Source organism: Eriocheir sinensis, chromosome 3, assembly GCF_024679095.1.
Source record: "Eriocheir sinensis breed Jianghai 21 chromosome 3, ASM2467909v1, whole genome shotgun sequence".
Taxonomy (NCBI): Eukaryota; Metazoa; Arthropoda; class Malacostraca; order Decapoda; family Varunidae; genus Eriocheir; species Eriocheir sinensis.
The window spans coordinates 10,692,774-10,705,764 of NC_066511.1; the positions used below are offsets into that span (position 1 = coordinate 10,692,774).

General features: G+C 46.2%; 1 protein-coding gene across 1 annotated transcript in view; it reads right to left on the minus strand.

Moving 5' to 3' along the window:
* Positions 1-685: 685 nt before the first annotated feature.
* Positions 686-12,991, minus strand: part of LOC127004949 (inverted formin-2-like) — a 13,140-nt gene continuing 834 nt past the window's right edge. Inside the window, exons 2-9 of the mRNA XM_050873255.1 lie at positions 12,639-12,718; positions 6,195-7,410; positions 5,980-6,096; positions 5,035-5,175; positions 4,266-4,444; positions 3,814-3,923; positions 3,106-3,281; positions 686-1,637 (exon numbers count right to left, since the gene is read on the minus strand). Coding sequence (XP_050729212.1) covers positions 1,404-1,637; positions 3,106-3,281; positions 3,814-3,923; positions 4,266-4,444; positions 5,035-5,175; positions 5,980-6,096; positions 6,195-7,410; positions 12,639-12,718 — 2,253 coding nt within the window. The 3' untranslated portion in view covers positions 686-1,403. The remainder of the gene's footprint in view (positions 1,638-3,105; positions 3,282-3,813; positions 3,924-4,265; positions 4,445-5,034; positions 5,176-5,979; positions 6,097-6,194; positions 7,411-12,638; positions 12,719-12,991) is intronic.

The window sequence follows — 12,991 nt, forward strand, 5'->3', positions numbered from 1 at the left end:
GTAATGGGACTGGTGGAGAGGGGAAGTGTTGGTAATGGGACTGGTGGATAGGGGAAGGGTTGGTAATGGGACTTGTGGATATTGGAAGGATTGGTAATGGGACTGGTTGATAGGGGAAGGGTTGTTAATGGGACTGGTGGAGAGGGGAAGGGTTGGTAATGGGACTGGTGGAGAGGGGAAGGGTTGGTAATGGGACTGGCAGAGAGGGGAAGGGTTGGTAATGGGACTGGTGGAGAAGGGAAGGATTGGTAATGGGACTGGTGGAGAGGGGAAGGGTTGGTAATGGGACTGGTGGAGAGGGGAAGGGTTGGTAATGGGATTGGTGGAGAGGGGAAGTGTTGGTAATGGGACTGGTGGAGAGGGGAAGGGTTGGTAATGGGACTGGTGGAGAGGGGAAGGGTTGGTAATGGGACTGGTCGATAGGGGAAGGATTGGTAATGGGACTGGTGGAGAGGGGAAGGATTGGTAATGAGACTGGTGGAGAGGGGAAGGATTGGTAATGGGACTGGTGGAGAGGGGAAGGGTTGGTAATGGGACTGGTGGAGAGGGGAAGGATTGGTAATGGGACTGGTGGAGAGGGGAAGGGTTGGTAATGGGGATCTAATTGCGTTATGGAGTTAAATGTTAGAAATTGTGGTGGGGATGTTTCTCCTATTACCTGTTATGATTGTTAGGTATACCAGACTTCCGTTTTTATTCATTGTTTTTATTAGTTTTCACTTTTTACGTCATATTTTTCTCGGTCAACCATTACAGATCAGAAAACATTGTGTAAAGTCTTTTTCTGTATCACACACGAGAGAAAGTTTTCGAAAAAAAGTATTGCGCGTAAGGCATTTATTGTTCTTTGTCTTTATGCTTCTATGGAGACTCACAGTAATAAGATCAACGATAAATACAATGGTAACATGAATCAGACTTCAATTCCATCACAATTTCACTCATTTTCAAGTTTATTAGAGAAGTATCACATTTCATAAGAACACACACGTCCTTTTAATGTATCTGGGGTTTATGTTTCCGTGATGGACTAAAACTGTTATAGGTGACAGGCATTCAATTCTGCATATGCCCTTGGTGCCCTTGATCCACTGAGGAAAGCACGGCGATGTGTAAAAGCTGTTCCTTAATAGACTGGGGATTAAAAGAGCAAGCTGTTTCCCTTCCTTCCTTTGCACTCAGCGAAAAGAGGAGTTAGGGCGTACGTAACAGCCCGATATGGCAGACTGTTCGTATCTAGTGTTGAGGAAGCAGGGGTTTTCATGACTGGAAGCTTCAACCTACGGAAAAGCTCTCATCTCGTCGGGCAAACTAGGTTGGGATCGGTGCATCAGGTGATCCTTTCGTAAAGTCGAAGCCCCTCGATGCGAAAAAGCACCCGTCGGAAGCATAGGTTAGACAGACTAGCTGGCTACCGTGGGAGCCGGCGACTTTTTTCTTAATTTGAAATCTCCCTTTCGTATGTCCGCCAAGAGACGGTCGACGACGCATCCGCCATTGTCTTCTTGTGGGTTCGGGAGCCGCGGTCCCTTTACTCGCTTCTTGCCGCCAGTCGCCGCTCTCTCTGCCTCCTGCAGACGCCGTTGCTCCTCCAGTCGCTTCTTTCGTTCTTCCCTTTTCTTCCGTGCTTCGTTTTCCTGCAGGCAATTAAGTAAATACAATTACAATGAATTCGGTTTAGGGACTGGGTGATATGGCATGAAAGAATTGAATGGCAGGTGAGATAGATCTATGGGCGAGAGAAAGGAAACTCATGAAGGGATGATAAATAATTTTTGAAAATCTGAACAAGAATATAAATGAAAAGTAATGAGGCTTGAGTATGAAAAAAAAGTAAATGAAAGCAGGAGGAAGTGAACATTATAACTTGCATTTTTCTCTTATCCACTAGAAGTTTTATTAAAAGATGGCAGCATTGAAAATAAATAATAGAATATAAAAGCTATGTATATACAGACTGCATCTACCATGTCATGCAATATGTATACGGTGTTTCCTAACCCGACACAGAATCAGTAAACAAAACAAGACCTCAATGGTGCTGAACGTTTCGTGTAATAATGTGTAAACTTGAAGGCTATGCTTGTACGCTTAGAGTTGGGTTTCAAGAGTGATTGTCATGTTGTTCTGCTCAGCCGAAAGATAAGGAGTTTATAGTAGACACAAAATACATAAACCAGGGAACGACGGAAAATTTCTAGATAAGGAAGAAAGAAAACTGACCGAAATTTGGTTAGAGAAGCGAACGGGTGGGAGAAAGGGAGGGAGAAAATCAACAGGAGTAGGAAGAAGAAATGCGAGAAAAGAAGAGGAAAATAATATTGACAAAACAGGGTGAATAACTGCAGTGAAGTAGCTGGCAAATACTAAGCTAGTCAAAATAATTGCACATCCACATTGATCCTAATTGGAGTATGTAGTCATCATCGTCATCCTCACCCTCTTTAGCTATTACTAGTATATTCTAATGCCAGACAAAGGTCTTTTTCAACGTGCTGCGCCTTTCTATGTGTGATGTTAATGTAGCTATTCCATCCTGCTCCGGGGAATGCGCTAATTTTATATCGCTGCTTGCTTTTCTGTCTGCCCTGACTTTTGCTGTTCTTAGGGGAAAAGTGGAAAAAAGGAGTAAAAAGTGAGTGTACATGTCTACTTTTTTCACTTTTCTGGTTCTTGAATGACGAAAAAACAGATAAAAAGGAAAAGAAGAGAGTTAACTACACTCAACAGCTTATATTTCTTTCCTCCTCCTAATTAAGTAACACGAAAAAAAAAATTAAAAATAGAAATTCAGGAAGTTGATAGGAGAGGAAAACGTCAAAAAACAATAATATCAAGTAAAAGTGAAGGAAGAAAATTAAATTACATTCAACGACTTATGCTTCTTTCCTCCTCTCAAGTAAAACTGAAAAAAAATACAGAAAGTTGAAAGAAAAGAAAAAAAAGGGCAAAATAACGCACGATAATATGAAGTGAAAGTAAAGTACAAGTAGATAAGGTAAAGCAAAAGTAAATAAAAGTAAGTAAAGTAAAAGTAAAGGAAGAAAATGTCAAAGTCTTGAGTGGAAAATAAAGTAAAACATGAACATCAGCCCCGAGCCTCACCTTCCGCGCACTCTGCACCTTACAAGACAGCGTGTGGAAGATGGTCACGCAGTCCTCGAGGCGGAACTTGTCCTCGTCCTCACAGAAGTACTGGGCCAGCTTGACCCTTGAACGCTCCAGCTCTTGAAGACTCGCCTGGAGATCCTGCACAACCTCCGCCGCCTTCTTCGTGAACCCTGTTGGTAGCGGGGCAGGGATGAGGAGGGGGTAAGAGTGTTGGTTAGGAGTTGCATTGTTAACCTGATTTTATTGTGGAATTCTTTTACTTCTACCCCTCCCCTTCCTCCTCGTCCTTCTCTTCCTTCTCCTCCTCCTTTTCCTCCTCCTCCTTTTCCTCCTCCTCCTTTTCCTCCTCCTCCTTTTCCTCCTCCTCCTCCTTTTCCTCCTCCTCCTCCTTTTCCTCCTCCTCCTCCTTTTCCTCCTCCTCCTTTTCCTTCTCCTCCTCCTCCAACTCATCATCATCACATCATCATCATCATCATCATCCGATTTCAAGCAGGGTTTTGAGTTAGGTGTTGCAAGAGACTCGAGAGAACACACACACACACACACACACACACACACACACACACACATACACATACACATACACATACACATACACATACACATACACATACACATACACACACAAACACAAACACAAACACACACACACAAACACACACACACACACACACACACACACACACACACACACACACACACCTGAGAAGTGCTTCTGGATGTCCTTGGGAGCTACTTCCAGCTTCTTGGTCAGCCCCGTCAGGTCAGTGGTCAGCGTTCCCACTTCACCGCTCAGGCCTTCCACACTCAACCTGTTCGGGGAGAGGAAACAGACGAGTGCGTGAGAACACCGGGATTACGTTACTGCAACATCTACGAGAATATGTTATGATTTCCATTGTTGACAGATGCAAGAAGAGTAGCTGTACATTATGAACGCCATGAATACAGAAAGAAGACACCATGGAGATAAACGAAATCAAGGCACATGAAAGAAATGGATGATGAATACATTACGTCATCACAGCAACAACAAGGGTACTTTTTAAATACTATTGCTGACAGATTCCAGACCTACTGAATATCTGGAGCACCAAGATGACGAAGAAAATTCCGTGAAGATAAGAAAAGAACTAGGAATGCTTGACACTAACCTGGCCGGCTGTGTCAAGTCTCCGAGGCGGTCCAGGAAGCCGAGGATCTCCATCTCCTTCTCGTCCACTTGCTCCACGATGAAGTGCAGCAGCGTCATGCCCGGGGTGTTGGCGCGCGTCTCCCACAGCTTGGAGATCGTGGGCAGGCGGAAACCGAAGGCGTCCCCTGCGTAGCTCCCCTGCGTTATGTTATATTATGCGATGTTACGTTTGTTTGTTACTCTCACGGTTAGTTGTTTGGCACCACTGTTCGGTAGCGCGGACCTCTGCATAGTCTTCATAATCCTCTCATTATTATTATCGTTTATTATTAATTTCATTTGTAAGTGAATCGTTCAGTGCGCTTTAATGTTTATAAAATGGAAGAAAAAAAATTATACCAAAGATAGACATAAAATAACGAGAGAGAGAGAGAGAGAGAGAGAGAGAGAGAGAGAGAGAGAGAGAGAGAGAGAGAGAGAGAGAGAGAGAGAGAGAGAGAGAGAGAGAGAGAGAGAGAGAGAGAGAGAGAGAGAGAGAGAGAGAGAGAGAGAGAGAGAGAGAGAGAGAGAGAGAGAGAGAGAGAGAGAGAGAGAGAGAGAGAGAGAGAGAGAGAGAGAGAGAGAGAGAGAGAGAGAGAGAGAGAGAGAGAGAGAGAGAGAGAGAGAGAGAGAGAGAGAGAGAGAGAGAGAGAGAGAGAGAGAGAGAGAGAGAGAGAGAGAGAGAGAGAGAGAGAGAGAGAGACCGTGCAATGATAGGTGCAAGAAACAAACAAGAAGAAGGCTCTCACCATGTTAATAAAATTGCCGAGCGTGAGGATGTAAGCAAAGAAGTCCTTGAGGCTCTCACTGGCGAGGACCTTGTCGGCGGTGGCGAGGAGCGAGGCGAGCTGAGGCTTGAGTCTGTCCGCCGCAGGGTTCAGCTCCTCCATCTGGGGGGAAGGAAGGTTATTAGGGTGAGGGATGCAACAGGGAAGAGGAATAAAGGATGTAAATGTGACTAGGGAAAGGCTAGGGAATAAGGGAGAAAGGAGGGCGGACTTTGGAGGGTAAGTAGAGCAGAGGTTCTCAGTCTGGGCCCCTAGAATCCCCAAGAGTTTCCAGGGGCACTTAGATGACTGACAAATCTGTATCCTCTTCATAAAGTAACTATAGTTTCACTCCTGTGTAAAATATTTGTACACTGACCATGATGTTGATCCTTAACTGTTAAATAGTCATTACAATTTTGATCACTCGATAATATCCATCGTAGTAATATTGAACTGTATATTAAAACAATCTTAGTGTATTGCCATGTTATATTCAGTGTCAGATGAATGGGTCACTGGTTGATGGTCTGATAACACAGGAGGTATTTGGTAGCAGAAGGTTGAGAGCCCCTGGTGTTGAGGAACGAAGGCCGCGAGGGGGGAAGGCAAGAGACCTATTGTATCGTGTCTCCAGAAACAGAGAGAAAATAGGGTCGCAAGTGAGATAGAATAATGGTTGAGGATGAGAGGAATCGTGGGGCACGGAGGAATAGCACAGCCAGAGATATAAGAAGTGATAAAGGTATTGAGAGAAAAGTGGATATACAAAAAGACAAAAAGGGAAAGGCGGGAGAGGAAAGATCAGCGATGACAAATAAAAAAGCACAAAAAGTACTCAATACATGCTTAGATCAAAATTATAATGACACCATATGGACCGACCATCTGCTTACGTGAGTGGCTAATTAATGTTTTTTCCTTTACCTGTATCATGCCCTCGAGCCGGACCTGGTAGCCCTCCACCTTGAGAAGCTCCACGTAAAACTTCTCAGCGTCGCCAAGCTTCGCCGGATCCCCTTGGTACTCCTTGATCATGTTCACCTGAGGGGGAGGAAGTAGTTACGTGTTGGCAGGGTTGTTTGGACACACACGCACGCACGCACGCAAGCACGCACACACAAAGACAAACACAAACACACCTCGCCTTCCTCGGGGAGTATCCTTATAAAGCCCCTCAGCCGCTCGGCTCCAATCTTCGTGCTGCGGCACTGCCGGATGTCGTCCACCACCTCGGCGTGCGAGGCCTTGAACTGCTTCATGAAAATATTCACGTTGAGAGACTTCTTGGCGTCAAGGAGAGACACTTCGGTGGTCGATTGTTGCTTGGTGGGACGCGGCGTGGCAGGTGCACGCTTCACCTGGCAGAACAGCTGCTCCACCTCCTGGTAGTTGATGTTGGCAATGGGCGAGAGGCTCAGCTCCTCCTGCACCTCCTGCCACACAGAGTTCCTGATGGTGTGGCGGTTAACTTTGCTCCAGTTGAGGTGCTTCATCTTGGTGCTGGGCCGCGGCAGCCGCTGGCTCACGGTGACGGGGGCGGGCATGGCTGGGGGGAAGGGGCCGCCACACCCGGGAGGGGGTGGAGGGGGAGGGGGCCCACTACCAGGCAGTGGTGGTGGTGGTGGAGGGACAGGGCACCCGGGTAGGGGTGGTGGTGGTGGAGGGGCAGAGCACCCAGGTAGGGGGGGTGGAGGTGGTGGAGGAGGAGGGCCTCCAGGCAGCGGCGGCGGTGGTGGAGGAGGAGCAGGGCACCCGGGTAGGGGTGGTGGTGGGGGTGGAGGAGGGGGAAGGCCTCCAGATGGTGGTGGTGGTGGTGGTGGTGGTGGAGGAAGGCTCCCTGACAGTGATGGTGGTGGAGGAGGAGGAGGAGGGGGAGATGATGGACCACCAGATACCTGTGGTGGAGTAGGTGGAGTTGTAGTAGGAGAACGAGGATGAGGCTGAAGAACTTTCCCATCAAACACCGGGAGTGTGGGTGGGGGGGGCGGGGGAGGGGGAGGAACGGAGGTGAGAGGACCGATATGCTTTACACTACTCTCACTCTCTCCAGGGGGCAGGCTGGGTTCGGATAAGGTAGGAGCGGTGGACAGACTATCGGAAGGTGGGTCACGTGTGGAGGGGCTGGAGGGAAGACTAGAAGACGGGAAAGGCCTTTCATCGAACCCCTCCGGCACCTCCAGGTCGAGCTGGCGTAGGTTGACGGGCGAAGGGGGTCGCGTGTGCCTGCGAGCAAGAGTTTGGGTGGCCACGCTGCGGGACTCCTCCCGGCCAGCGACCGTTCGTGCCCAGGAGTGTGTGACACAACCCTCGGCTGCGCGTAGCCCGATGCGGTCCAACAGTGACCACACAGCGTCGCTGTTATACAGAGAGAGATAAAAGGTGGTCAGTAACACGGCTTTGACGCCTCTCAGATGGTTACATACAAGAGTGACCTTTCTAAAGAGCTTCCGGTACTAGGAAAATAATCAACAATATCTTAACAACTCAGCATCGCAACTTAACAGTTGCAGCCCTGAGTTGGTAAATGATTATGTAGCGTCTCAAGGGTCTCATGCCTGCGCCATGACGGGCGGCGGGCCGACTACCATCCAGGCCCCTCAAGAAAGTCTAACGGCGCTATAGGCTGACACGTAAAAAAAAAAAAAATTTATCAATTAATAAAAAAAAAAAGAATATAACTGAAATATTAATAATAATAATTTTAAAAAAGTGATTAAGACAACCGTATCAGTTAAGCCGGTGAGCTTGACACCTTAAAATAATAATGTAAAATAAATATTAATTAATTAGATAAACGAATAGATAAATAAAACTAATCCATAAGCAGCATCTCAGAGCCACTACGATCACAAGAACCTGATCACCTCATCATCTCAGTATCGATCTTCACAACGGAGCTAAATATTTACATGTTCGTAAGTCCCTGTCAAATCTCAGTACTACGTCATAATGTCAATCTCAGTACTACGTCATAATGTCAATCTCAGTACTACGTCATAATGTCAATCTCAGTACTACGTCATAATGTCAATCTCAGTACTACGTCATAATGTCAGTCTCAGTACTACGTCATAATGTCAGTCTCAGTACTACGTCATAATGTCAGTCTCAGTACTACGTCATAATAACAGTAATGATGATAACAGCAAGAAGAAAAGATGGCTGGCAGTAAAAGTTGTAATAAACCCTCTGAGTCATCCACGAGCCGGTGTGGCATCCGTTTTATCTCCTTAGAAAGGTTATATATTGTTGTTAATTAAAGATGGATTGTCAATCTAATCATCGAAACATTGTATTTACTTCCTCCATCAACGGCAAGTAGGTTATGTTTTCGGCAAGTAGATTATGTCTTCGGTGCTGTTTGTTTGTTTGTCTGTCTGTCCGTCACGAGGGTTACGCAAAAACTATTCTGGATCTGGATCTGAATACATGATGTGCATGGCACCCGTACACGTGCATAACACGCATATTTGTGTTGGCTGTTGGGGGGACGGGGGAGCTTAGTGTGCAGGGGAGGGAAGTGAATCAAGTGTAATTGTTAGTGTTGGTGTGTTGTGGTGACAAGTGAGTGTGTATTTGTTTTCTGAATGAGTCTATTGTACCGCAGTCTAAAATCTGATGAGGGAGGCTGTTCCAGTCACGTATGGCGCGTGGAAAGTATGAGTGCTTGTATGCGTCGGTGTTAGTGTGATATGTTTGGTATTTATGGATGTGTGTGTTACGAGTACATTGACTGTTTGCGTTGTGTAAGTATGTATGTGGATCAATGTCAATGTGAGTGTTTGTGATCTTGTACATAAGTGTAAGTCTGTGTGCTTGTCTGCGTAAGTGAAGAGGTTCCATGTTTATCTGTTGTTTGATCCGTGTTGTGATGCCAGGCGTTCGAGTGTAATTGTTTGTAATGAACCTAGCCGCCTTGGTGTTGATTTGTTCTAACCTATCAATGTTTCTGTGTGTATAAGGATCCCACACCGTGGAGCAGTATTCAAGTGTTGGTCTCACACGTGTGTCATAAGCTATGTGTTTTATGTCGGTGTGCAGTTATGTAAATTCCTCCTCCGGAACCCCAGAGTTCGGTTGGCTGTGGCACTGATGTGGTCTATGTGGGTGTTGAACTTAAGGTTAGTGGATAGGTGGACACCAAGATACTTGTGCGTGTGGACTGATTCAAGTTCTGAATTATGGAGAGTGTAAATGTGATGGATGGGGTTGTGAGCTCTGGAGAATCTTAACAGTTTGCATTTGTCTGGTCGGAAGTGGATCTGCCAGGCGCACTCCCACCGCTGGAGAGCGTCCAAGTCTTTTTGTAGCAGTCTGCAGTCGTCGGTAGTCTTTACTGCTCTAAACAGCAAACTATCGTTGGAAAATAGTCTAGTGGAAGAGTTAGGCGTTGAGAGTGGAAGAGCGTTAATGTACAGGAGGAAAATAAGGGGGCCTAGAACGGTGCCTTGTGGGACACCTGAAGAAACAGGGACAGTGTCAGATAAAGATCCGTCAAGAATACACGTTGAGTCCGGTTAGTAAGAAATGCAGTGATCCAGTGAAGAATAGGTCCTGAAATACCGTAGTATTTCACTTTTAATGTCAGTCTTTTGTGCGGGACTTTGTCGAAGGCTTTGGCAAAATCTAAAACAATAGTGTCAACTTGTTTAATGTCACGTCGGTCAAGTAGCCTCGTCATGTCGTGAAATGTAGTAATTCATTCATTCATTCATGAAACTTGATGGAATGGTGCAGCATCGGGCAATGAAGACCCCCTATACATTTTGGAAAACCTGATAAAAATTAACTGAATGATGGCGAATGAATAGTACAACAAGAATCTGTCAATGATTTGGAGCGGCCACGTGGATTCCCCCCACCCCCAGCCCAGGTGTTTTGAGAGCAGAACATGAGGGCTTCCAGTGGGTACCCAAGAGGTTTCAAGCCTTCTGGGAGATGGTCAGGGACTAAATAAAAGCGTATTCCAAAGAACACGTATCATCCGCCATATTATTCTTTTATTTTACCGGCTTTTATCGGACAGGGGCCAGACCGCATATTTTTGAGCTGCATGCGTGATTTGCACCTCCCCGCTGCTGAGACGTGGGTGACGCGCGGGTCGCGGCTCACAAACCAATCATGTAATCCTCTCCTAGTGTTCTCAGTGTACTTCCCGGCAATACGCATGGAACTTGAAGTAACCTAACCTAACCTAACCATAATTAACCTAACCTAAGCAGGACCGGGGGCTGAACACTGCTATGGTTCAGGTATTTGCAGAGAGGATCAGTTCTGCATACAGCAAGAAAATGGAAGCACTCGTGGTCTGGGCTGGAATCCTGTGCTGAACCATCTCTCAGACCCTCCGGTTATCCACTAAAGGTATTCAAGGTTGGGCGGACCACTACACAAACACGTTCGATTTTTCCATGGCCAACCAAAGTCGTTTAGTTCGCCAGGTTTTTTTTTTTTTTATTCATTCGTTATCATTCAGTCAGTTTTTATCGGAGTGTTCCTCGAAATTAATCGGTAAGATATCCACTTAAGGATGTTCTATGTATTTGGGTCATGGCAATTCGTTTTTGAAAGATTTTGAAGACGGACACACAGAAACAGACAGACGGACAACGACGAAAACATTATCACCTTTCTCTACGCGGGGGCGGGTGATTAATGATGAATATAATGGAAACAAACTTCAAAATAAAATTTTGACCAATATCCATTCTTCGGAATACTCCTTTTTAGTTGTATGTGGTTACTATGTGATTTGTGTGATCGGAGTTTCTATTTTGTCCTTGGCGGAAGACTGCGCTCTACGATTGCCCTATTTTGTTTGTTTTTCAGTGCGTTAATTAGACAGTGATTTTTACCCAACTAATAGCGTACACACACACACACACACACACACACACACACACACACGAACTATCAGCCCTAAAAACGTAAAAAACAATAATAATGATAAATTTATTGAAAGTTATTAAAAGTCTTATAAAAACCTGGTACGGTGTTTACTGCCGAGCACTGAATCAGAGGAGCCAGTCATCTTCATACCGAAATTTCTGCCGCCAGTTGCGGGCCGCGCAGGGCCTTGAGGTCATCAGTCAGGCGACATCCCAGGTGGAGCATCCTCTCGTTATGCTCCGCCGCAGCACCTCAACTCGGAGCAGGAGAGTTTGAGGCCGGGCGGATGGCGCACGGAAGAGACCACGGCTCCCGGTGTGCCGATAGGGTGACTGATGCTTACCGGGCCAGAGCCTTGGGCCGGGGAGCTCCTTCGTGTAGGAGGGAGCTCTTTAGTGTTGCCCGTGCAAGGTTGCTTGGTCGTAGCTATTAACGCCGGTAGGAAGATATCTCCATTTCACTTATAACTAGAAACGGGTGGGAACAGTCACTGCTTTTTTGTTTTGGGATGACGTCAGCGATGAGTCAGACCAGAATGAATAATGAGCACTAGGATAGTAATTGACACACTTTTACCCTCGCCGCGATGTGATCTTTCTAGAATGAGTCATCTTTGCTCACAACCACATCATTTCAAACATAAATATCTTTTGCTTGCATTTCCTCCAACTTCCCGAATTAATGGTGTGAACTACAGATCTTTGGTCTTAAAAAAAATATCTTTTCCGTCGTCTGGTATTCCCTCTAGACTCCTGAAGTTGAAGTTTCTAGGGAAATTTTACTTGCAAGACGCCTAGTTGGAAGGCGCCCCAAGGATGACTAAGACGGCGGCCATAACTTTTCACAACACACGGGAAGGCTTTGGCGTCGTGTTCATCACAAGTCGCTGACGTGTACACAATAACCGGCTGACGGGGCGGAAGGAAACGAGGCACCGAGGCTGAATGAATAATGTCACTCTTCTTGAGACACTTACGGGGAGCGCAGCCCGGACGGGAACAGAGTTTGCTCATTGACTAATTCCCAAACGCCCTCACCTTCACCCACTCACCGCCAGAAATGCCGTTGCTGCCACAGATGTTCATATAATCCACGAAGGTAATTATTCTGGCACCTTCAGTCAGCAATGTCGGGGGTACGATTCAAATATATTCACAAAAAAACTAAATTCTCAGTCAAAAAAACTAACGTGAGCTACAAGAAAACTAAATTAAATCCACCCATGTGACGGCATAGGAAACATGAATATAAATGAAGTTTTAACGAGAAGACAAGCTGGTCGTCACGTGTGTGTGTGTGTGTGTGTGTGTGTGTGTGTGTGTGTGTGTGTGTTGGGGGAGGTGGAGGTAGGGCGGGGTCACGGCAGCTGCTTCACTTATTTTACCTGCTCGCCACACCTGAGCAACTCCTAACACACCTGTCCTCACTTGGAGTCACACTTAACCTACCTGCGTTCTTCCCTTCACCTACAAACCGAGTCCATTTCTCAGCATCACTTTAATATTCTTACGACAATTAAACTAAACTCTATCCATCTGCATGCTCGTGTGCCCCAACACACACACACCAACACCCACACACACCCACCCAAACACACACAGACACACACACCACCACACCCACACCCACACCCACACCCACACACACACACACACACACCCACACACACACCCACACACACACACACCTCCTACCTGTCCTGGTCTTTGGGGTCCACTTGGCTGAGGTTGATGAGGAGCCCCAGCAGCTGCAGGGAGTGCGGCGTGTTCCTCACCTGGGAGGGGGGACGGAGGGAAAGGGATAAGTTAGTGTTTCTTCGACAGTGCATTGAGCTTCAGATAATATGGGCCATTTAATTTTCTGTACCCTCACAAATTCGTTCCATCCTCGTCTGCATCGTGTTTTTATCCCTTTCGGAGGTAGAGATCAAAGCGCCTTAAAATGAATGGAAAACTTTCTCCGGTGTTTTAATATTTATGAAGAAATAATGTAAATATTCTTTCTCAGTAAAAATAAGTCCTTGGAATGATTGAAAAACCTGTATAGT